We start from the raw sequence: 23,534 nt of genomic DNA on the forward strand, positions 1-23,534 counted from the left end.
GTATCCAACACACCTGTACTCTGAGTTGCTTAGCGCCAGGATGCCTGCAAGGTGACAGTGCGCTTTATAAGCTGAATAAATAAAAATAAATAATCAACAGTGTGTGCTGTTCTGGGGCATTCTCCATCTTGTGGAAAGAATGACCGCACCTCAGTATTGTTCCATTAAATGTGGCCACGGTGGTTTGTACAGGTGATGTTGAAAAGCATGAGTAGGAGGAGAGACCCATGAAAGGTCATGGGAATTACATGGTTGTAAAATCTTGTTCACAGGTTTTGTGCTGGAAATGGAATGTTGAAAGCAGGTCCATGCATGTGAGGTGCAGGTGAATACATTTGCGAACAGACCCTACCTTGTGTGGAGGGCAGCAGAGGTGCAGTGTATATGGGCAGAGCAGTTTGGCTTAAGAGATGTTTTTAAGAGAGTGTTTGAGGTGCTTGACATGGTCCAGGGGTGAAAGAGCGATAACAGGTTTGGCTTTGGCGCACCATCTGTGCTCTTGCTACGCTGATGCACCACAGCTGTCTACTAGTAGGCTGCCAGGCTAATGTGCTATCTCGATCTCTAAAGTTAGAGGTGAGACAACTAAACAACAGAGCAGCCCAGCTCAATCTCCTAGTCCATCCATGGAACTCCCTCCCCAGTGGATAATACAGACAAATATTTGAGAGAAGTAAAACCACAAAGTAAGTTACAATCATTAAACTGCTGCTCTACTGCATATTGTGGGTATAGTGGATGAAGCCAGGCACCTCTGGGAGCAGCAATATTTGATTTATGGCGCAACATCCTGATGTCCACCCTTCTGTCTCAAGTCTTCCTGATCCATCTCACATCTCTTACTCAAAGAGCTGTTCTTGTTTTAACAAAACCTTGACCATATGCATCTACCTAAAGCTGTAACTAGTGTATGAGTGCTATGCGAGCGCCCTTTTTTTACTAACTTACTCATGAACACCTTTGCTGAAATAAGTAAGATGTGAGATATTCAAAGCAACTTTTATGTAAATTTCTGTGTATGGTTAAATATGCCTTCATAAGTTTCAGAAATGGTAATCAAGAAATATTTATACAATCAATTAAAAATTGTGTGTGCACATTCCGTTATGTTTCCCTTTAAATAATTTTAAATCTTTTTACATCCGACAGAAAACAATCTTTGATTGTACAAAATGTTTCAAAATGAGGAAGATAACACTGTAAATCTGCAAAGACGAAGCCTGAACTATTGAGTTCCAGTATTCAGGAAAACGTAAGTGCCGTCAGAGCCAGCCAAACCCGAACATAAACTGAGACATCCTGAAAGAAGGGACGAGGGACACGATAAATTCAGTGATTCCACTAGTCTCAGCTGTGCACCTCCATGCCTCAAAACGAAGAAATGACCTCTAGAAAATTAAGACAACACTGATAAACCTCCTCTTGTGTAAACATGTCCAATAACAGCTTTGATCATGAGGTTGGTATGAGGTGGTTACAGCAGTGCTCTGCTTCCTAAAATAATACCAAGCCACCATTATGTGCTAAAGGTGTATTGCAAACTGTTTCAGACCAATCCACAGCAACCATTGAAAAGCGCAACGGAGTGGAGTCAGACAAGTGAAGGTTAAAAGAAATAGGGGTTCTGCTGTCTAAAATACAGATCACTGTTCCAGTGTACCCCGACCAGAAGGACAATGAATCTTTACCCACAAGGATGCAGAACCATTATCCAGTCTAAAGACACAATCGCCTACGAAGAAGCCTTACACACGTTATGAGATTGGAAAGTAGTTGGTGACCATTGCACTTTATTCTTTAATCGGAAAACAAAAGTGCAAAATACGACTCATACAGGGAATGCAAGAATAACACAAGTGCTTTATCAGCCATGTTGGCTCTTCAGGAAGTACAGTCAATGGATGTAAACAAGTATATACCAGAGTCAGAGACGCTAACCAAGAGAGAAGTCTCAGACACATGCAGTGAGAGCTTTAGTTTGTCATCAATATTAAAACCCCATCAGCAAGCACACACAGGGAAAAAACTATTCAAATGCACTGAATGTGTAAAGAGCTTTATTCAGTTATCAGGCCTACAAAGACATCAACGAACACACACAGGGGAAAAACCATATAATTGCACTGAATGTGTGAAGAGGTTTAATCAATTATCACACCTACAGCGAATACACACTGGGGGAAAACCATTCCAGTGCAGTGAATGTGGAAGAAGTTTTAGTGATTCATCAGCATTAAGGAAACATCTGCGAACACACACAGGGGAAAAACCATTCCAGTGCAGTGAATGTGGAAGATTTCTTAGTGATTCATCAGCATTAAGGAAACATCTGCGAACACACACAGGGGGAAAACCATTCCAGTGCAGTGAATGTGGAAGATGTTTTAGTGAATCTTCAACATTAAGGAATCATCAGCAAACACACACAGGGGAAAAACCATTCAAGTGCAGTGAATGTTTGAAGAGCTTTAGTCGATTATCAGACCTAAAATACCATCTGAGAACTCACACAGGAGAAAAACCATATAATTGCACTGAATGTGTGAAGAGGTTTAATCAATTATCACACCTAAAACAGCATCAGCGAACACACACTGGGGAAAAACCATTCCAGTGTAGTGAATGTGGAAGAAGTTTTAGTCAATCTTCAACATTAAGGATTCATCAGCGAACACACACAGGGGAAAAACCATTCAAGTGCAGTGAATGTGGAAGAAGTTTTAGTAATTCATCAACATTAAGGATTCATCAGCGAACACACACAGGGGAAAAACCATTCAAGTGCAGTGAATGTGAAAGTAGTTTTAGTGATTTGTCAACATTAAGGAATCATCAGCGAACACACACAGGGGAAAAACCATTCAAGTGCAGTGAATGTGAAAGGAGTTTTAGTGATTTGTCAACATTAAGGAATCATCAGCGAACACACACAGGGGAAAAACCATTTACGTGCAGTGAATGTGTGAAGAGCTTTTGTCAATCATCACACCTAAAACAGCATCAGAAAACACACACCGGGGAAAAACCATACCAGTGCAGTGAATGTGAGAAGAGGTTTATTCAATTATCAGACCTAAAACAGCATCAGAGAACACACACTGGGGAAAACATGTTCAAGTGCAATGGATGTGGGAAGAGCTTTATATATTTATCAGGACTAAAACGGCATCAGAGAACACACACCGGGGAAAAACCATACCAGTGCAGTGAATGTGAGAAGAGGTTTATTCGATTGTCAGACCTAAAACAGCATCAGAGAACACACACTGGGGAAAACCCATTCAAGTGCAAAGGATGTAGGAAGAGCTTTATATATTTATCAAGCCTAAAACGGCACCAGAGAAATCACACTGGAGAAAAACCATGCCAGTGCAGTGAATCTTAAAGTAAGTGGAGAAGTGTGGCTCACTGGTTAGAGGAGGCAGACCTGGAAGCAGAGGTCAGCCCAGGACCAGGGTTCAATTCCCGGCTCGGCGGGGTCTTGAGTCCTAAAATGTCCATGGACTCGACAATTCTCGCTCTGGTGCCTTCTCGATTCACGGGTTCACACTCTGCGACTCTGGGCAATAGCTTGCTTAATCTCAACAACGGCCCCTCGCGGTGGGATGCCTGGCTTTCACCTTGTGGATACCCTGCCAGGGTTATCTCACAGGGGAATACCAGGACGGGTTCCCTAAGCAAGCGCTTAGATACCGGGTCGGTGACTTGCGCTATATAAATACATGTACAAGTAGTTTTAGTGAATCTTCAACATTAAGGATTCAACAGCGAACACACACAGGAAAAAACATTCAAGTGCAGTGAATGTATGAAGAGCTTTAGTCGATTATCAGACTGAAATCACCATCAAAGAACACACACAGGAGAAAAACCATATAATTGCAGAAAATGTTTGAAGAGGTTTAGTCGATTATCACAACTAAAACAGCATCAGAGAACACACACTAGGGAAAAACCATATCATTGCCATGAATGTAAAAGTAGTTTTACTGAATCATTAACATTAAGAAAATATCAGCGAATACACACTGGAAAACCATTCAAGTGCAAGGAATGTGAAAATGGATATATATATATATACATATATATATATATCAGGTCTAAAACGGCATCAGAAAACACGCACAGGAATCCTTCAAGTGCAGTGAATGAATATTTTATGAATATTCAATATTAAGTACTGATCAGCGAACACACACGGGAAAAGCCATGTCATTGCAGTACATGTGTGAAGATCTTTTGTCAACTTTCAAAGCAACAAAGACGTCAGCCTCTCTTCAGAAGAGTGCAGGATCAATAATGACGGTTGCAGAGCTAAAGCTGTGTGATAGCCAGGCCCAGCACACTTCAGAAGAGTGCGGGATCAATAATGAAGGTCACGAAGCTGCAGATGTGAGATAGCCAGGCCGAGCATGCAGCTTCACTTCAGAAGAGTGCATGCTCAATGATGAAGGTCACAGAGCTGCAGATGTGTGATAGCAAGGCCGAGCACACTTCAGAAGAGTACAGGATCAATAATGAAGGTCACAGATCTGCCGCTGTTTGATAGGCAGGCCTATTACTTTACCCCAGAAGAGTGCAGGATCATTAATAACGGTGACAGAGCTACAGCTGTGTGGTAGCCAGGCTTAGTACTTCACTCCAGAAGAGTGCAGGATCAATAATGAAGGTCACATAGCTGCAGCTGTGTGGTAGCCAGGCCTAGCACACTTCAGAAGAGTGCAAGATCAATAATGAAGGTCGCAGAGCTGCAGCTGTGTGATTGCTAGGCTGAGCACAATTCAGAAGAGTGTAGGATCAATAATAAAAGTCGCAGAGATGCAGCTGTGAGATAGCCAGGCCGAACACACAGTGTCTGTTCACCAGATACAGATTATTAATGAAACTCTCCGATCCACATGCTGTGTGATAGACAGGGTGAGCACGCAGCTTCTCTTTAGGAGAGTGAGGAATCATTTATAAAAGTCACTGATAGTTGACACTGACTGTGTGATATTTAAGCAAAATCACCATTTTACATTCTTGGACGCCGTTTTTTTGATGGCTAATGGAGCTGGATTTTGACATGATTGTTCCACAAAAGAAATGAAAAAAAAGATTGATTGTATAAAATTAATGTAAAGGTAGAACACAATAATGACTAAGTTTTACATATTAAAAAGAAAGGCATGTTTTTAAGATATGTAATAGAATAAAAAAATTATTTGGATTTTGGCATTTTACTGCTGATTGTAAAGAAATGATATTGCGCCCCTAAACTCAAGATAATTTGTGCTGTCAGCATGGAGTCTGGCACAGGTGGCATTAGAAGGGGGTCCTGTCTCGACAGTGTGACTGCTGTCAGCAGAGAGTCTGGCAGAGGTAGCATTAGAGGGGGGTCCTGTCTCGACAGTGTGACTGTTGTTAGCAGGTAGTCTGGCAGAGGTGGCATTAGAAGGGGTTCACGTCCCGACAGTGTGACTGCTGTCAGCAGGGAGTCTGGCACAGGTAGCATTAGAAGGGCGTCCTGTCTCGAAGGTGTGACTGCTGTCAGCAGGGAGTCTGGCAGAGGTGGCATAAGAGGGGGTCTTGTCTCGACAGTGTGACTTCTGTCACCAGGGAGTCTGGCAGAGGTGGCGTTAGAAGGGGGTCCTGTCTTGTCAGTGTGACTGCTGTCAGCAGGTAGTCTGGCAGAGGTGGCATTAGAAGGGGGTCCTGTCTTGTCAGTGTGACTGCTGTCAGCAGGTAGTCTGGCAGAGGTGGCATTAGAAGGGGGTCCTGTCTCGACAGTGTGACTGCTGTCAGCAGGGAGTCTCAGTGTAAATAACAAGGACCCCCTGTTCGAAATATCAATTCTTAATGCAGGGAAAAACACAGTGTAAAAATCATGGCATAATATCAACAAAATAGGTGGGAGAAAGTGCATGAAGGAACTACAAAAGCAAATAGTTATAAAAAACGTTGTTTCATTTAATAGATATTCAAATATTCATGTTAAAATCAATCAATAAAGCAACATAAATACAGAAAAAGATACAGAGAAAACAATTATACAATTTCCATACAATGAATGAAAAATATAAAAAACACAGTGGCAATCAATATTGTTCGACGCGCGTTTCGGCGTTATAAGAAACGCCTTCTTAAGGAGCCACAAATTCTATCTGAAAAATATAGTTTGTTCAAAATTAATAAAACACTTTGGTGGCCATTTTATTCCAAAAATTACATTTTAGTTTACGCAAATATAAAAAACAGTAAATGCAAACAAAGACATGTCCCTTAATGACATTCACTCCCTACTTGTATAACAAACTGAATAGAGCTAAACAAGGTACAAAACTAATATTACTACATTTGAGCAGTTGTAATTAAAAGGAGGATGATTTCTACAGAGCAAAGATATAATGTAAGCTGTATGATGACTCACTTTCTTAAACATGGAGAATGGACAAAAATAACCGGTTGGAATTCAGCGTAATTATTAATGTCCCAAGCTCCGGGTGTACCTGTTATAACGGTCTCTGCCCAACATCTAAAGAATTTTTTTACACAATCTACTTGGATAGTTAGCTATACATACGAGGTATTTTAGGTAGCAAGCATATCTAACAAACAAGTATTACCTAATTTAATTCTTATCCCCTGGTATGTCTTCAATAACACGTGTGTTTTCGGATATATAGATGTATATCAGGTAGCACAATTTGCCAAATCTCGAATATAGGGCCCTTAGAAATCAATATTTAAAGGTGCATAACTCCATCTTTACAACCAATGATCTACGATGGATTAACTAGTGATTCAAGGCATATATTGTTTTGCGACCTGATCTTTTTTAACTCAGGGTCACTTACCTAATTTTAGATCCTAAGGAGGATGGTGTACCAGGGACTGCGCTCTCTTTGTCTTTTTATTTCTCTGTCCCTTGATTCTAGTCTTTAATAGGATAATACAATGTGGGAAAGAAGATGGAAACTATCAGTTGTGATTGCTGTAATGCACGTGGGATTCGTGGAAACATAAACTCATATCAATTAATTTACGAAACGGATAAAGGGTAGTAACATTAGATTTGCCCTAAAGTTACAAAGCACATATTTTATACTAGCTGATCTGGTACAGGCATAGGAACGCTGTTTAATGTTTGAATAAGTTGATTCTTTCAATAAATTGTTGCTCTTCTGTTAAAGGTTCCTAGATGAAAGAGTGCGTTCGCAATATAGAAAAGAAAAAACGAGTACTTGGTATATAAAAGAAGTTATTGCGGTAGAAAGAGGTTAATGGCAAGAAATTTTAACCTGTGCTTACCGTTACAAATTATCGCTGGCTACTCGTAATAAAGTTACACCATCTAGCTAAATCGTTGCTATATCCCTTTATCCCTTTATCCGACTTCTATGTAGCTTTTCATATAAAAAAGGATCTAAATGTGGAAACCAGGATAAAGAATTACTCAAAAATGTAGATAATCTTGTTAGTTTGAAAAAAGTATATTTTTTTAAAAAAACGGACTTAAAGAGTTCTCTTATAACACAATATCCTTACCAATAGGAAAGCAGAGTGTTGTTTTTCTTCTGTAAGAGTACAACAAAGATGATTGTTGACGTCCTGAGGCTACGGTGGTTAACGTGTCCTTTTATAAAAAACTTCTATTCACACAGAGTGGTACTAAATGAAAAAAACAGAATATGTAACTGTCAGTGACATGGACTTCGGTAAAGTAATTGTTTTTAGACCAATCAATAGATTACGTCTCTTAAGTCACATCTCCTTACCCAGAGCAAGGTTGTTTGTTGCTTAATATTTCGTACGGGCGGTGCAAATGATGATTGCCGGCGTCCCGTAGCCGTGGGAAAGTTATATCGCCACGTCAAGGTTCAATTCTAAATGTGAAGATAAATGAAATATACCGGTCAAAGACCGAGATTGTCTACGATTATCAGGGACTCTAAAGACTACAAAAGAAGGCCCAGCGAGAGGCGGTGTTCTTACCGATAGGAAAATTCTCGTCCTGCTCATATCAACCTGCGGGCACCGCAAAAGATGGCTGCTGGCGTCCCGCAGCCATTGGGAAAAATATCACCTGATGCATGAGAAGGCCCACCCTTATATGTGAACCATTCGGTTCGACTTAGAGATGACGTATACTCTCTACGGTCACGCCCATTGTTAAAGAGAAATACCTCTCAATTCATTACAGAGGCCAGATTAAGGGCAGTAGATCGCACAGAGGAAATATTTATATGTACATGTATAGTGGTGCTAAGAATGTCATGTCTCAACGTAGTTACCAATCCATATAATACTGAGGACTGGTATGGCATATATAATCTCGATCAGAGGAGATCTGTATATACAGGGGTGATTGTAGTAACATACCGATTAAGAGAAGGAATAAGGCAGAGATAAATACAGATAACTATGGTGCAATGCCGATTTAAGAGGATGAACTGGCCAAAGATGGATCGAACTGAAACCAATGCATACAATGCCAATAAAGATGTGTTCATATGTATTATCAGATAAAAGTATAATCTCTTAATAAAGAGTATTTTTTGAGGAATAATCGGTCGGGATAAATTGTGCATAGCTGGTCAGTACATTATTTCACAACAAATACCCCATCTCTACAATTACAATGAGCATAAGTGGAAGAAGATCAATCCACTGTTGATTAGAAAAAGGAAACTTGTTGATAGAATGTACAACCGACCGAAAGCAGCCATCTTTTGCGGTGCCCGCGGGTTGATATGAGCAGGACGAGAATTTTCCTATCGGTAAGAACACCGCCTCTTGCTGGGCCTTCTTTTGTAGTCTTTAGAGTCCCTGATAATCGTAGATAATCTCGGTCTTTGACCGGTATATTTAATTTATCTTCACATTTAGAATTGAACCTTGACGTGGCGATATAACTTTCCCACAGCTACGGGACGCCGACAATCATCATTTGCACCGCCCATACGAAATATTAAGCAACAAACAACCTTGCTCTTGGTAAGGAGATGTGACTTAAGAGACGTAATCTATTGATTGGTCTAAAAACAATTACTTTACCGAAGTCCATGTCACTGACAGTTTCATATTCTGTTTTTTGCATTTAGTACCACTCTGTGTGAATAGAAGTTTTTTATATAAGGACACGCTAACCACCGTAGCCTCAGGACGTCAACAATCATCTTTGTTGTACTCTTACAGAAGAAAAACAACACTCTGCTTTCCTATTGGTAAGGATATTGTGTTATAAGAGAACTCTTTAAGTCCGTTTTTTAAAAAATATATACTTTTTCCAAACTAACAAGATTATCCACGTTTTTGAGTAATTCTTTATCCTGCTTTCCACATTTAGATCCTTTTTTATATGAAAAGCTTCATGGAAGTCGGATAAAGGGATAAAGGGATATAGCAACGATTTAGCTAGATGATGTAAATTTATTATGAGTAGCCAGCGATAATTTGTAACGGTAAGCACAGGTTAAAATTTCTTGCCATTAACCTCTTTCTACCGAAATAACTTCTTTATATACCAAGTACTCATTTTTTCCTTTCTAAAATGCGAACGCACGCTTTCATCTAGGAACATATAATAGAAGAGCAACAATTTATTGAAAGAATCAACTTATTCAAACATTAAACAGCGTTCCTATGCATGTACCAGATCTGCTAGTATAAAATATGTGCTTTGTAACTTTAGGGCAAATTTAATGTTACTACCCTTTATCCGTTTCGTAAATTAATTGATATGAGTTTATGTTTCCACGAATCCCGCGTGCATTACAGCAATCACAACTGATAGTTTCCATCTTCTTTCCCACATTGTATTATCCTATTAAAGACTAGAATCAAGGGAAAGAGAAATAAAAAGACAAAGAGAGCGCAGTCCCTGGTACTCCATCCTCCTTAGGATCTAAAATTAGGTAAGTGACCCTGAGTTAAAAAAGATCAGGTCGCAAAACAATATATGCCTTGAATCACTAGTTAATCCATCGTAGATCATTGATTGTAAAGATGGAGTTATGCACCTTTAAATATTGATTTCTAAGGGCCCTATATTCGAGATTTGGCAAATTGTGCTACCCGATATACATCTATATATCCGAAAACACACGTGTCATTGAAGACATACCAGGGGATAACAATTAAATTAGGTAATACTTGTTTGTTAGATATGCTTACTACCTAAAATACCTCTTATGCATATCTAACTATCCAAGTAGATTGTGTAAAAAAATTCTTTAGATGTTGGGCAGAGACCGTTATAACAGGTACACCTGGAGCTTGGGACATTAATAATTACGCTGAATTCCAACCTGTTATTTTTGTCCATTCTCCATGTTTAAGAAAGTGAGTCATCATACAGCTTACATTATATCTTTGCTCTGTATAAATCATCCTCCTTTTAATTACAACTGCTCAAATGTAGTAATATTAGTTTTGTACCTTGTTTAGCTCTATTCAGTTTGCTATACAAGTAGGGAGTTAATGTCATTAAGGGACCTGTCTTTGTTTGCATTTACTGTTTTTTATATTTGCGTAAACTAAAATGTAATTTTTTGAATAAAATGGCCACCAAAGTGTTTTATTAATTTTGAACAAACTATGTTTTTCAGATAGAATTTGTGGCTCCTGAAGAAGGCGTTTCTTATAACGCCGAAACGCGCGTCAAACAATATTGATTGCCACTGTGTTTTTTTTATATTTTTTATTCATTATATGGAAATTGTATAATTGTTTTCTCTGTATCTTTTTCTGTATTTATGTTGTTTTATTGATTGATTTTAACATGAATATTTGTATATCTATTAAATGAAACAAAGTTTTTTATAACTATTTGATTTTGTGGTTCCTTCATGCACTTTCTCCCACCTATTTTGTTGATATTATGCCATGATTTTTACACTGTGTCAGCAGGGAGTCTGCCAGAGGTGGCATTAGAAGGGGGTCCTGTCTCGACAGTGTGACTGCTGTCAGCAGGGAGTCTGTTAAAGGTGGCATTAGAAGGGGGTCCTGTCTCGACAGTGTGACTGTTCTCAGTATGGCTCTGCTTTCGGCGTTCACATGACTGACAAGGTTTCTTTGAGATGGGACTAGCTCTCCTGTGTTGATGGAGAGAGAAGTGCTACTTGTGATATGAAGACCTGGGATGCACTTCTTTTAATTCAGTCATTTTTGCCCAACCAATGTATCATTTCTATGGAAAGCTAAAAATGTGTCGGTGGCTTGGCACTCCCCTTGTTAATAATCCATATAAATGCCATAACATTTTCAGTACTTGTATGTATTCTGCTACAAGAGGGATGTAGACATTGATTTTTCATATTCCAAAGAGACTTTTTTTAAGGTTCTTATTTAGTGCAACTTTATATACTGGGTGTTATATTGTGTTATATCTAGAATAACGGTGTCTGTGATGGACGTGGAATAAGGGAGCCAAAGTACAACGAGCTGTGAGCACCTTCGAAGGGTGAACAGTTATAAAGCTAAGCTTATTTCAGGGTTGGCTTTTTGTTGAAATCTTTATGCCACAATCATATCCAGAATGTCGGTCTTCCTGTGTCCAGGACGAACCAAGTGTTTTAAGCTTTTTCTTAGTATGGAAGGAAGGCTGTTCCTTAAAGCCCCTGTAATAACATACAGTGCTAAAGTTCGAGCAAAAGCAATCTATGGAGCCCTCCGCTGGTGTTACTGAGCAGCACCTGCTTGAGCTGTTGTCGTATGTAACTTGTAAAAGAGAATTCTGTGGGTTCCTCTGGGGAATAATAATTCCATAGTCCTATGGAAGCTTAACTTTAAATGTATAATTGACTATAATGGAACTGAAAGCCCTCTTGGACTGAGCCAAGATAGGGATAAGTAAGTAGTCTGTACTGATGGTTGTCTTTGTTACCTGATGAGCTCGAGTGTGGATGATTGGCACAAGGATCGCTGTCATCACACAGTTTATCCAGCTCAAATCTGTGTATGGAATTGTGTTAAAATGTCCTCATTTTGTGCACATATTCACTCCAGTACTTCTAAAGCCAGGACACCATATCTAAATATTCATACAATTGAATATAAATACTAGTGAGGCTGAGTCATTTGGAAATCTAAGAGAACCAAAACAATTGACACAAAAAATGGTGATATGAAATTGATTGTATTTTGTTCTTTTGATTGCATAAACCTTTTTCTGCCCCTGGTTCTCTTTAAAACAGGTGCTAGCTGATAAGCCTATAAAGCTAGCACACCACGTCAATGTCCGGTAGACTAGGACGAGGTCACTTTCAGAAATTGGAAATGAAACCTTTAGTTACCGTAAAATAACAGAGAGAGAATAGCACATCCACAGAGCCAGACTGCCGTCCACCATGGCACATTTGGTATGGAAGGCTTTGTGAACCAATGATATTCAAGTAAAGAAAGATGACTCCCTATCGACTTTGCTACCTGTCCTGTAGGACATGGTGGTTGTTCACCGAGAACTGGTTTCTCAAACTAGGCAGAGGACACTGGGGATGCTCAAACTAAGTAAAAAGGTAGTTTGGGGGGGCGTGGCCAAGATGGCGGCCTAATCGGACGTGTCTCGGCAAGGCTCTCTGGCCCTGATCCCCAAAGCCCTTCAATAACAGCGAGATACCCCCCAAAAACTGCTGGTTTCTCAATCGAGGGTGTAGCGCTTGCCCCTGATGCCCTCCCACTGAAAATCCAGACTTGGTAACCCCCCGGTGCCTAATTACACAAGCCGGGAGCTCCCGGCACTAACCAATGAGGGAAATGGCGGCCGCTGGCCGCCGGGAGTGAGCCCAGAGCCTTACACCCTAGACCGGAACAGTCGGAGAAGACGGGCACGGACCCTGCCGAGACCGCAGGGGTAAACGCGATGACCGTGAGGTGGCCTTTCCGGCTGATACGGAGGCAGAAGCATCGACCTGCGGCTGCGCGGCCGGCTGGATCACCCGAACCCCCGGCTTTGGGCCTAGTCCGGGAGGAGGACAGAGACGGAGGTCTGTTCCCGTGAGCTTGGAACTAGCGGGACCCCTGAGAGACCACCGGACCCCCAGGGACGGGAGAGGAAGCCCCCCCCAACCGCTGGCACAGAGAGCCTACACAGAAGTAAGCAGGGCGGGCTGCGACGAGGGAGCCGGACCGACTCCCGGCCTGGTTAGGCCGCAGCCGCAACGGGGAGGACTGAGGGGGAGGCGTCGCTGCACGCCCCTGGAGCCTAACGGAGCCGCCTGCTTCCGGGTGGGGAGCCAGAACCAACCAACACCGATCTGGGGCCGCATTGGGAGGACAACGGTAGCTCGGCTTGGAGCGCAGTCATCGGCGCAGGAGTAATGAGGAACTAACCCCCCCTCCCCCCAGTCACCTCAGCAGCGCCGACGGCCCTCGCCCTCGGTCCACGCAGGGACCCCTGAGAAGGGTCCTGATCAGGGCGGTCTGCCCCAGAACCAGTATCCGCCACCATAGATCGTCTGCTGGGGTCACGGGCCTTGAGGTGGGACCCCCACACACATGAGCGAAAGCGCTGTAGACTTCGACCGGTCCGCATGTCCCACGGCCCAGTGGAGACATCGGCCCGGGCACAAAAACGTCCGCCACCATAACGCCAATTCCAGGTGCCCCACAGGCCCCCCCCCCTGCTTGTCGGCCTGGTCCCTGCTTGCCACCAGACGACCTCCAAGCTCCCCGACAGCGTAAAGCCCAGCACCTGCCACACGAAGGCCTCGGATAGCTCACCAGCCCCAACAGGAGCTACACCTAACGCTACCAGAGCGCCAACTGCACCCCCCCCTTTTTGAACTCACAAGTCGGGACTCCAGGGACCCTCACACCGGCAAAATGGCACACTCTAGCCGCAAAGAAAACCCGGAATATCGTGGACCTTCTACACAAAAACGCGCCGAAAGGAGAGAAGGCCCAGACCATGGTGTCCCCGAAGATGCCGGCAAGCCCCCAAGGACAGGATGATGAGTCCGCCCCATCACCAAAGCCTTCCTGGCTTCCCTCTTTAACACTCTGAGGGACGACTTTCAAATCCTGAAACAGGAGTTGGCGGGAGAACAGCGGGAGCTGCGTCGAGACCTAGACGGGGTGGGCGAGCGAGTGGCGTCGGTGGAGGAGGCAGACCAATCCCGCAGCATGGAGGTATAAAAGCTGCAACAGGAGATTCTATGTCTCTACGACCAGCAAGTGGATTTACAGTCGCACGCAGAAGACCTTGAGAACCGCTCTCGGCAGAGCAACATAAGGGTCCCAGGAGTCCCGTTGAAGTCCGAAAAGAACAACATGGTTGAGTATCTGCAGGACCTATTCAGGGAGATCCTGGGGGAGTCGGAGGAATTTGTGATACGGATCGACCGGGGACATACTGGCCTTCCTCCCAGACTTCCCCTTGAAGGAACGTATTTTACGAGAGGCCTGAGCGAAACAACCTATTCTCTTCCGGGACGAACCCATAGCTCTCTTTCAAGACCTTTCCACCATCACCCTACAGAAACGTAAGTCCTTCCGGATAGCGACGAACTTTTTGAGAGACAATGGAATACCCTATTCCTGGGGTCACCCATATCGCTTGATCTTCAGGTGGAAAGGATCGCTGCACCAGCTCAAGTCACTCCACGACACTTGTGCCTTACTGGACATCGATATGCCGAAGGAAGCAGGATCTAGAGACGCATCTCCAAGCAGATCGCAAGACGGCCCCTCGCGGCGATCAGGAGAAGGATGGCAGACAGTACGGTGGAGGCGATCCCCCGAGGTCCGTCTCGAAACCAGACCCAGCCACAGTCGCTCAGGAACAGGAGGCGGCTGTGCAGGAGGTAGCGGATAACACAGCGACCAAACTGTAAGACAATATCGCCCAGGGTTTTTCTTTCACACTATAGTTGCCTGGGGTGACGGGTCGGGGAGCCGCCGTTTGGGCCGATGCCATGTTACCCTCTACACTGCCTTCCTACGGACCTGTGCTCTGCACAAGTAGGCCCGAGACTATGAGTAGTTCTAATTTTGGTTTTTTGGGGGGGGATGTTGGGGGGCAGACAAGGGTTTGGGGGGGGCTCTGTTGGGGTTGGGCAAGTTCTTCGGGGATGGTTGGTAGGGGGGAGAGTTGGGTTCCAGGAGAGGGAGGGGTGGGCGAAGGGAGGGGGGTCCAGTGCTCTGTTCCACACACAATGGTCGTAACCCGACCCTGACGTCTCATGCCTCGTCGGGAATGCTGATTAGCCAATTCACTTCCCATAGACATCATGCCACCTACTACTCTTAAAGTTCTCACCCTGAATGTGCGAGCTCTCAACAATCCTGTTAAAAGGCACGCCGTCTTATCCTTGCTAGAAAACTCACAAGCAGACATCTGTCTCCTACAAGAAACACATCTGTTAATGCACGATTGCCACAGACTACGATCCCGAAAATTCCCCACTCAACTCTTTTCCTCGGGCCCCAACAAGACTGGTGGAGTGGCGATTTTGATAGCACAAGCTTTTAAAGGTAAAGTCCTACATAAATGCGCTGAGCAGAGGGGGGGCTGTTAGCATATCGCTTCGCTTTGGGCGGCCTGCTGTTCACCATCGGGTCCGTCTACAGCCCCAACGAGGGCCAAGAACGCTTCCTCCACTCCACCCTGACTGACATCACTGCCACCCCAGACAGACACATTTTACTGGGGGGGACTTCAATATGGTGTTTGACACGATGCTGGATAGATCGGCGCAATGCTCCCCCCAGACTGGGACTTTCTCCGCCACCTGCACAGACCGACTCAAACAGCTAGATCTCCATGACCTATGGCGCTGCACTCACCCAAACGACAGGGAATACTCATATTATTCCAACGCACATAAGACCTACGCTAGATTGGACCACCTCTTGGCCTCTGGCCCAGTCTGTACACTAGCCACCTCGACAGAGATCGGAGTGCTTTCACCTTCGGACCACGCACCGGTTTCCACCACACTCATGTTGCCACCTATCTCAGGACCCCCCAGTGTGTGGCGTCTCCAAGACACTTTACTACATAGAAAAGAGGTAATAAAACATATCCATGACACAATCCGTGAATACCAGCTACACAATGCTAACGACGACACAACGCAGGCGACACAGTGGGCAGCCATGAAGGCAGTGCTACGGGGAGAATTCATAGCCATCTCCGCAGCAGAGAATAAAGATAGACAGCTCAAGCGTGACGAACTGACCCTCCAAGTACGGGAGTTAGAACGTATCCACCAGCGGACAGGAGCCCCCAGGATCTGGAAACAGCTTAAAACAGCCAGACACCTCCTGTCCGTACTAGACACAGAACGGGCGGAATATACAGCCTTACGGCTGAGACATGCCTATTACACGGGAGGGAACAGGTGTGGTAAGCTGCTGGCAAGCAGACTCCGCGTCTTACAACACCAACAGATGGTGAAAGAACTTTCCCGCCCCGATGGAGCGACGGTCACGGAAGACGTAGAGATTGCTTACACGTTTCGAGAATTCTACGCCTCTCTCTATGCCAGGGACCGCCTCGACGGCACGGCAGTGGCCGAGTACCTAGATTCAGTGGTGCTCCCTTCCCTGGAGCCCTCGCAGGTGGAATACCTCGACAGAGACATCCGTATAGAAGAGGTGATATCCGCCATAGCCAAAATCAAACCCGGGAAGGCCCCGGGACCGGACGGTTTCACGGGTCTTTTCTACAAGTCCTTCTGCACTATTTTAGCCCCGATCCTCACCCATCTGTTTAACACCTTCTCAGACCCAGGGGCGATCCCCCGAGATCTCCTACGGGCGTCTCTCTCAGTCATCCCCAAACCAGGGAAAAACAAGTCTAAATGCAGCTCATACCGTCCCATCTCGCTGTTAAACATCAACCTCAAACTGTACACGAGCATCTTGGCGGCCCGTCTGGGCCCCCACCTGCCGGGCCTCATAGACCCGGACCAGGCGGGATTCATACCGGACCGCCAGAGGGTCGATCACACCAAACGAGTCACTCACCTTATAGAGAAGACCTCCCGAACCCCCGGGGAACGTATGCTATTGGCGGTTGATGCCGAAAAAGCATTCGACCAAGTCCATTGGCCGTATCTGGAGATGGTCTTGCGGAAAAGGGGCATCGGTGAGAAATTCAGCACCTTCATCTTCAATTGCTACACATTTCCAACAGCAGTAGTCTGGGTCAATGGCTACAATTCCCAAAGCTTTCTCATTGAGAGGGGCACAAGGCAGGGCTGCCCTCTGTCACCCCTGCTCTTTGCCCTTTATATGGAGCCAATGGCCCAAAAGATCTGCCAAAACACAGCGGTGACCGGATAACATTCGGGGGCTACACACATACCATTAGCCTTTACGCAGATAATGTCTTGCTCACACTGGACAACCCGCGAACGGCCCTCCCCGCGAGCCTGGCGGAACTGGAGGAATTCGCCACAGTGGCTGGCTTTAAAATGAACGCTGATAAATCACTGGCTCTCGATCTTTCCCTGAATCCCTCCACCTGCAGACCTCCTTTCCTATCCAGTGGGTATCGGGCACGGTGCCCTACCTAGGGATCCAACTGGCCTCCACACTCCCAGCTATGACAACGGTTAATTACATCGCGCTCCAGCAGAAGGGCCGCGGGGAATTGGACCGGTGGAAAAACCTTCCTCTCTCGTTGCTGGGCAGGATCGCTGCTGTCAAGATGACAGTTCTGCCACAAATTCTGTACCTCTTTCGTCCACTGTCGCTCCAGCCACCCACAGGATGGCTCCGACAAACACAGGCAGATCTTGCCCGCTTCGTCTGGCAGGGCCGGAAGCCGAGAATGCGAAGGGCTCTGTCCATGCTTGCCCTAGAAGAGGGGGGGTTAGGAGTGCCGGACCTACACAAATATTTCCAAGCGGCACAATTGCGTACTTGGTGGAATGGAGCAGGTGGGAGTCAGAGAAACCCTGGCTATTCCAGGATCAAGCGATAGCGGGACGTCCACTTCAGGAAATTCCATTCCTTCCCAAAACGGCCCGACCGGCTAATCTTTACGCCTCGTTTGTCACACGGGTCCCATTACGAGCGTGGACGCCACTAACATAGTACACGATCTCACCACCTTCCCCTCGCCGCTAACACCACTAGTCGATAACCCGGACTTCACCCCGGGTATGGCGAAGGGAGCCTACATCCATTGGCATTCAGCGGGATGCCGCTCCCTCTGTCACGTATATGGTCCGGAGGGAGTGCTCCCCTTCCCCCTCTTCCGACAGGAATATAACTTCCCGGAAACGGAACAAATGCGTTACCTTCAGGTTCGCCACTGGGCCCTACAGCTGCAGGTGAGGGAGACTGCCGACCGCCTCCTCTGACTATACGAGAGATGGCTACTGGCTCGCACTTCGGACGCCAAACTCATATCTGACATTTACAAATTCCTTCAACCACTTTCAACCCACCGGGAAGGGAGCGGTGGGAGAGAGAACTAGGCAGGACTCTGAGCCGTAAGGAATGGAGCCAAATTTCCTACAGAGCGCGATACTCGGCATACCATTCAGGGCTGACTGAGACACTGACCAAGGTGACCACATATTGGTACTATACCCCGTAACGCATTAGCGAAATGGATCATAGTAAAGACAAGAACTGCTGGAGGGGTTGCGGGCACCCGGGCACTCTACTACACATTCTATGGGACTGCCCCCTGATACAACCATACTGGACACAAGTGATTGATGACATAGATACACACTTCCACACCAAACTGCCCCGCTTTCCTGCCTACATCATATTTGGGCTCCCCAATCCCCTGACATACCCCCTACGCTCTCAAAGAAGACGCCAAATGGCCATTGCCCTAGGCTCGGAGATCCAAAACATTTTGATACACTGGTGCACTGCCACTGTCCCTTCCACTACAGGTTGGCTACATCGGCTATGGGGAGTGTTGGGGATGGAGAAGATGTCCATTAAACTAGCCAGAGACATAGACCAATTTGAGGAGATATGGCAGCCGTTTCACACTCTATTGATCACAGAATTTAGGGAACTTGCATGCCCGCGATACCTCCGCCTATTGCGCCTCTCGAAATCGGAGGACAAGGGCCACTGATGGAAAGGAGACAATGGGGCCCCGAATTGAGGCCGGCTGGGGCGTCATAGGAGAAGAATGACTTGAGCACTGGACAGGGAGGGACGGGGAGGGGGTGTTGGGAGGTTGGGGGGAGGGAGTAAGGGAGTTTTCCACCTGGAAGGCATGTTGCACTTTTCCTTACAGAGCAACGCGGCAACAGATCTAATGAGTACTGGACTTGCAGGAAGCTTTCTTGTGCACTAACTGTACCTTTCTTATGTACACTATCGCTGCTGATGTTGTTTTATCTACCCTGTATGATTTGCCTTCCAGGTGCAGTCCTCAAATAAAAAGAGTTAAACCTAAAAAGTAGTTTGGTTGATGAACAAGACAGCTGTCCCTAGCTTTCACTGCAGTGTACAGAATAAAAAGGTCATACATTTCTGAAACACCTAGTTGCTGACTCCGGAGGGGAGGTTAAAATTATAACAAAGCGGCAATTTACCAACAGTTATGTATTGAGATACATTTTCACTGTATTAAAACCCTTAAATGGCTTGTAATTGCTGGCATATGTCTGGAGCTCCGACATTCCAATGTTTGTCTTCATATTTTTCTCTTTTTAATTTAGAACAATCTACCCTCAGTGGGTGGAATCTTCTGATTGCCTTATAGCCCTTCTGCCTCTGGATATACCAGTCGTTAAAGGCCCTGAACCCGTTACAGGCCCGAGACGCAGACCCTCGTCAGCGGGCCATAAGGCTATATTAAAGCCTGCCTGACCAGAACAGTATGTTTGGCAATCATGTATTTGATTGCATTCTTAAAACAGTACTTAACAGCAATGCTTAAATGAATCTAGACATATTTAAACATTGGCAATTGAATAGAATAATTGTGAACCATTCTGAGGGGAGCCCGACGATCGATGTGGGGTTGGGGGCGTGGCATTAAAATGTTTTAAGTCCACTGGTCTAGGGTGTTCCTCATCGGAGAGGTGTGAGGGGCCTGATGTAACACTGTTGGTTAGTCAAATCTTAAAGGGGAGGGCACAGAGACTCAAAGCCGATGGATTTCAATGTCGAACCTGTTTATCACCACTTAATCATCCTCACAATTGCAATAAGTGACTGGATCAGGCCCCCTCCTCCATGTCCAGATGGGCTGCTGGCTAGGTATATTCAGCACAAGTTTGGAAATCAAGGTTTAAGATGTAAAACATGAAAGTAATAGAAACATGTACGCTTTACAAAGGAACGATGATGGTGATGCCAAGCCTTATGTGCCACTGTTAGTACTGCCAGCAAGAGTGTGTACATTTATCTGCTAACAGCGCCGCTCCATGGAAAAGGTCAGCCATCCCTCATCATACCTGCTAACCCACCCTATTCTAGACCCTCTCCTGCAGCACCTGCAGGTGGCTGGCCAGTGAACACTAAACTCTCTCTCATAAACCCACCTTTAGCAGACATGGGGCGTGAACACTTCAGGCAAAAACAACAAAACTAGGGCTGCTGATCGACCCCGATCACAGGCCCAGAGTGTTTGGTCCTAGAGATCCACGAGGACTATTTTGGTCCCGTGTGGGGCTGAAACGTAACCGGTTCCTTACAGAAATGTTGAGTGGAAGAGCATGGGCATTCAGTGCTTATGACCAGGGGTTGCTCAGCCCTTTAAAATAATTAGACAGTACGTAAACCACAAGGACAAAAATACCTTAAACCTCACCCTCATCCCCCTCCCACCTCCCTTTACCGTTCCCATCCCCTTCTCATCCCCCCCTCCCTCCCTTGATGACCTCGAACTTAGGAGCTGCGACGGCAGATCCGTCTGAGAGCAACACAGAGGTTTTTCATTTAAACAAGTTATGTCAGGAGAAACTTGAGTGAAACTGTGAGAGAAATATTAAAAAGAGGGTTGCTCTTGCGATTATAAGAATGAACATTTTGGCTATTCTGGCCTGGTCAGGTCTAACTAGGAACATCATTAAGTATTCTTAGTCCTCAATGCTTAAACCTTAAACCCCAAGCCTCCTCAAACCTTAAACCTCAAGCATATAAACCTTAAGTACATATAAATTGAGTAACAGAAAGTGCCGTAGCACTTCTTACGAACATTGAACGTTGGGAATTGGAATTCCAGTGATAAGTGCCAATGATAACAGTGTGTTGGCACCGCTAATTCAGGAGCAAAAACTAAACTCTAGATGCAAGAGTCGTGGGGTTTGAAAATTAACAGGACTTACCACCCTTACACCTCTGAATATGTCTAACTGTATAGAAGTACATCATGCAGGGCTTCTTTGGATGACATTTGTGCAAAAGCAAAGTAATGGTGTAAGTGTTGTGTGACAAAGAATACAAAGTAAAGGATATCAAGTTTTTTGCTTGTTTGACGAACCGCCAGAAAGGTCCATCTCCTGGGCAGGGTTGTCTTCCAGGTGATGTGCGAGGTCTTGGGGGTTTGTAAAGATGCTTGGTTTTCCATTCTCTAATATTCTGAATTTCAAGGGTCCTGCAAAAAAGAATTGAATGTTCTTCTTCCTCAGAATGTCCCGAAGTTGTAGGAATCCTTTCCTTGTGTCAACTGTGTCTTTGGAGTAATCCTGTGTAAAGGTAATCCATCGGCCTTCCCAGGTGACGTGATGATTTTTCCTGGCGTAGTTTAAGATGGCTTTTGTGTGTTGGTAGCGGAGCGGTTTGCAGATCATGGGGCGAGAGCCTTTTCTATTTAGAGGGTTGAACGACGGGACTCTATGGGCTCTGCCCAGTTCCAGGCCCTGTTGGAAGTTTATCCCCATTATCATTGGTATCCAAGCTTCGAGGAAGGCTACGCATGATATTGCATCAGACTCTGACCCTTCCGGAATACCGAAAATACGTATGTTCCCTCTCCTATTTCGGTCTTCCAATTCCGCGTTCAGTTTCTTAAGCTCACTGGCAATGTTGAGGAGGTGTTTGATCTCTTTGGTGGCCTGGGAGGTTGTGTCTTCAAGATCGCTTATTCGTTGTTCCGCTTCATCAATTTTCGTGTTCATAGTGTTCATATCGGCACAGATTGTTCTAGTTTTGTTTCGTTGATTTGGCCAGGTCATGGACTTCTGCAATTTATTTTAAGACCATGTCCATTGTGCAATTTTGGTCTGGTTTGGCTTTTATCAGTAATTCTGAGATGGTTGTTCCGGTTTCACTTTCTTGTAGGAGGATCTGCTCTCTTTGTCCGCCATTTCTAGTCAAGAGGTGGTTGAGATGGCTAGGTGACGCAATGATTAAGGGCAGGCTTACTCTCAATGAGCTATATCTCTAAGGCTGCAAGGTCGACAAAGATCCCAGGGACTGCGCTTGTCAATATTAGCTCATAGATACAGTTAAAGCCCAGGCAGGTCCACAGGTAGGATGATGAGTGTGCCTATAATATCAGCAGTAGGAACAATTGGGACAAGTAGTCAGCACATACACAGTAATGCAGATAATGTTAATGTCCAATTGGCAAACTTAACATCCAAGCCAATGGGTCAGAGGAAGCTGCAACCTTGATTCTGACAGTATACCGCCTGTGAAGGCTTTATAACATGTTGTCTTTCCTGAATGATAGGTATTGTAAGGCAGACAGACTTAGCTGGCAGTGGAGTTGGGTCACCATCAGGAGAGGCTTGCCCCTATACTTGCGCCCAGTAATTAGCGACAGCAAACACCTACATGACACAGAATAGAGCCTTAGCAGAGAACCTTAATATTGTATCTCTGAACGTTAAAGGCCTCAACCATCCAGCGAAGCGCAGGAAATACCTAGCGAAAACCAAAGGGGACATCATCCTCCTACAAGAAACCAAACTCTCAGAAGAAGACTTAGGCTTCATAAAACATAACTGGATCTCTCATGTCTTATGCTCCCCAGCAGCCCATAAGAAACAAGCATTGGCATAGCCAATAGGTCTCGCCTTTGCGACCTTATAAATGTTTGGTTATCCAGCACAATATCCTTGGTGCAACAACATCAACTGTTGCATGGCTAAACACTTATAAGGTCCCAAAGGCGAGACCTATTGGCTATTCCAATGCTTGTTGGTGATGGGAGGAACTCCGATGTTGAACAGGAACAATGGTGAAAAGGCTGGCACCACTGGGAAGGTGAGAGTTTGAAAGTATGCAATTAGCTTGGTGATTTGGGGTCCAGGAGGAAGCTTTTTTCAGGAGGAACGTGTGCATTTCCGATGCCAGGTCCTACCCAGGCAGGTCATAAGGTAACGTTAGTCTAGACAAAGTAAGTGTGCAATTTCACAAGGCAAGGTGACTGCCTAAAATGTATGTTATAAGATGGTGCGGGGAGTGGGGTTAGTGCTTTCTCATTTTCTGGTTCCTACCAAAAGACAACTTACACCCTGATGCTTCTTGTGAGGGCTATGGATGATAATGCTTTCAGCAAATTGAGGCCGGAAGGCAGCTCACCTGTCTGGGGCTGGTGCATGATATACTGGACTATTGTTGATTCACATGTTGATCAATAATGCAGGCAAGACATACTGAGGCTTTATCAGTCA

General features: G+C 45.1%; 1 protein-coding gene across 1 annotated transcript in view; it reads left to right on the forward strand.

The window, feature by feature from the left end:
- The first annotated feature begins 1,156 nt into the window (after positions 1-1,156).
- The window catches only part of LOC147738062 (uncharacterized), a 133,384-nt gene continuing 111,006 nt past the window's right edge, over positions 1,157-23,534 (forward strand). The window contains 1 exon segment of the mRNA XM_086952111.1: positions 1,157-3,378. Coding sequence (XP_086808237.1) covers positions 1,871-3,378 — 1,508 coding nt within the window. The 5' untranslated portion in view covers positions 1,157-1,870.

This window comes from Lissotriton vulgaris, chromosome 1_1 (genome assembly GCF_964263255.1).
Source record: "Lissotriton vulgaris chromosome 1_1, aLisVul1.2, whole genome shotgun sequence".
Lineage (NCBI taxonomy): Eukaryota > Metazoa > Chordata > Amphibia > Caudata > Salamandridae > Lissotriton > Lissotriton vulgaris.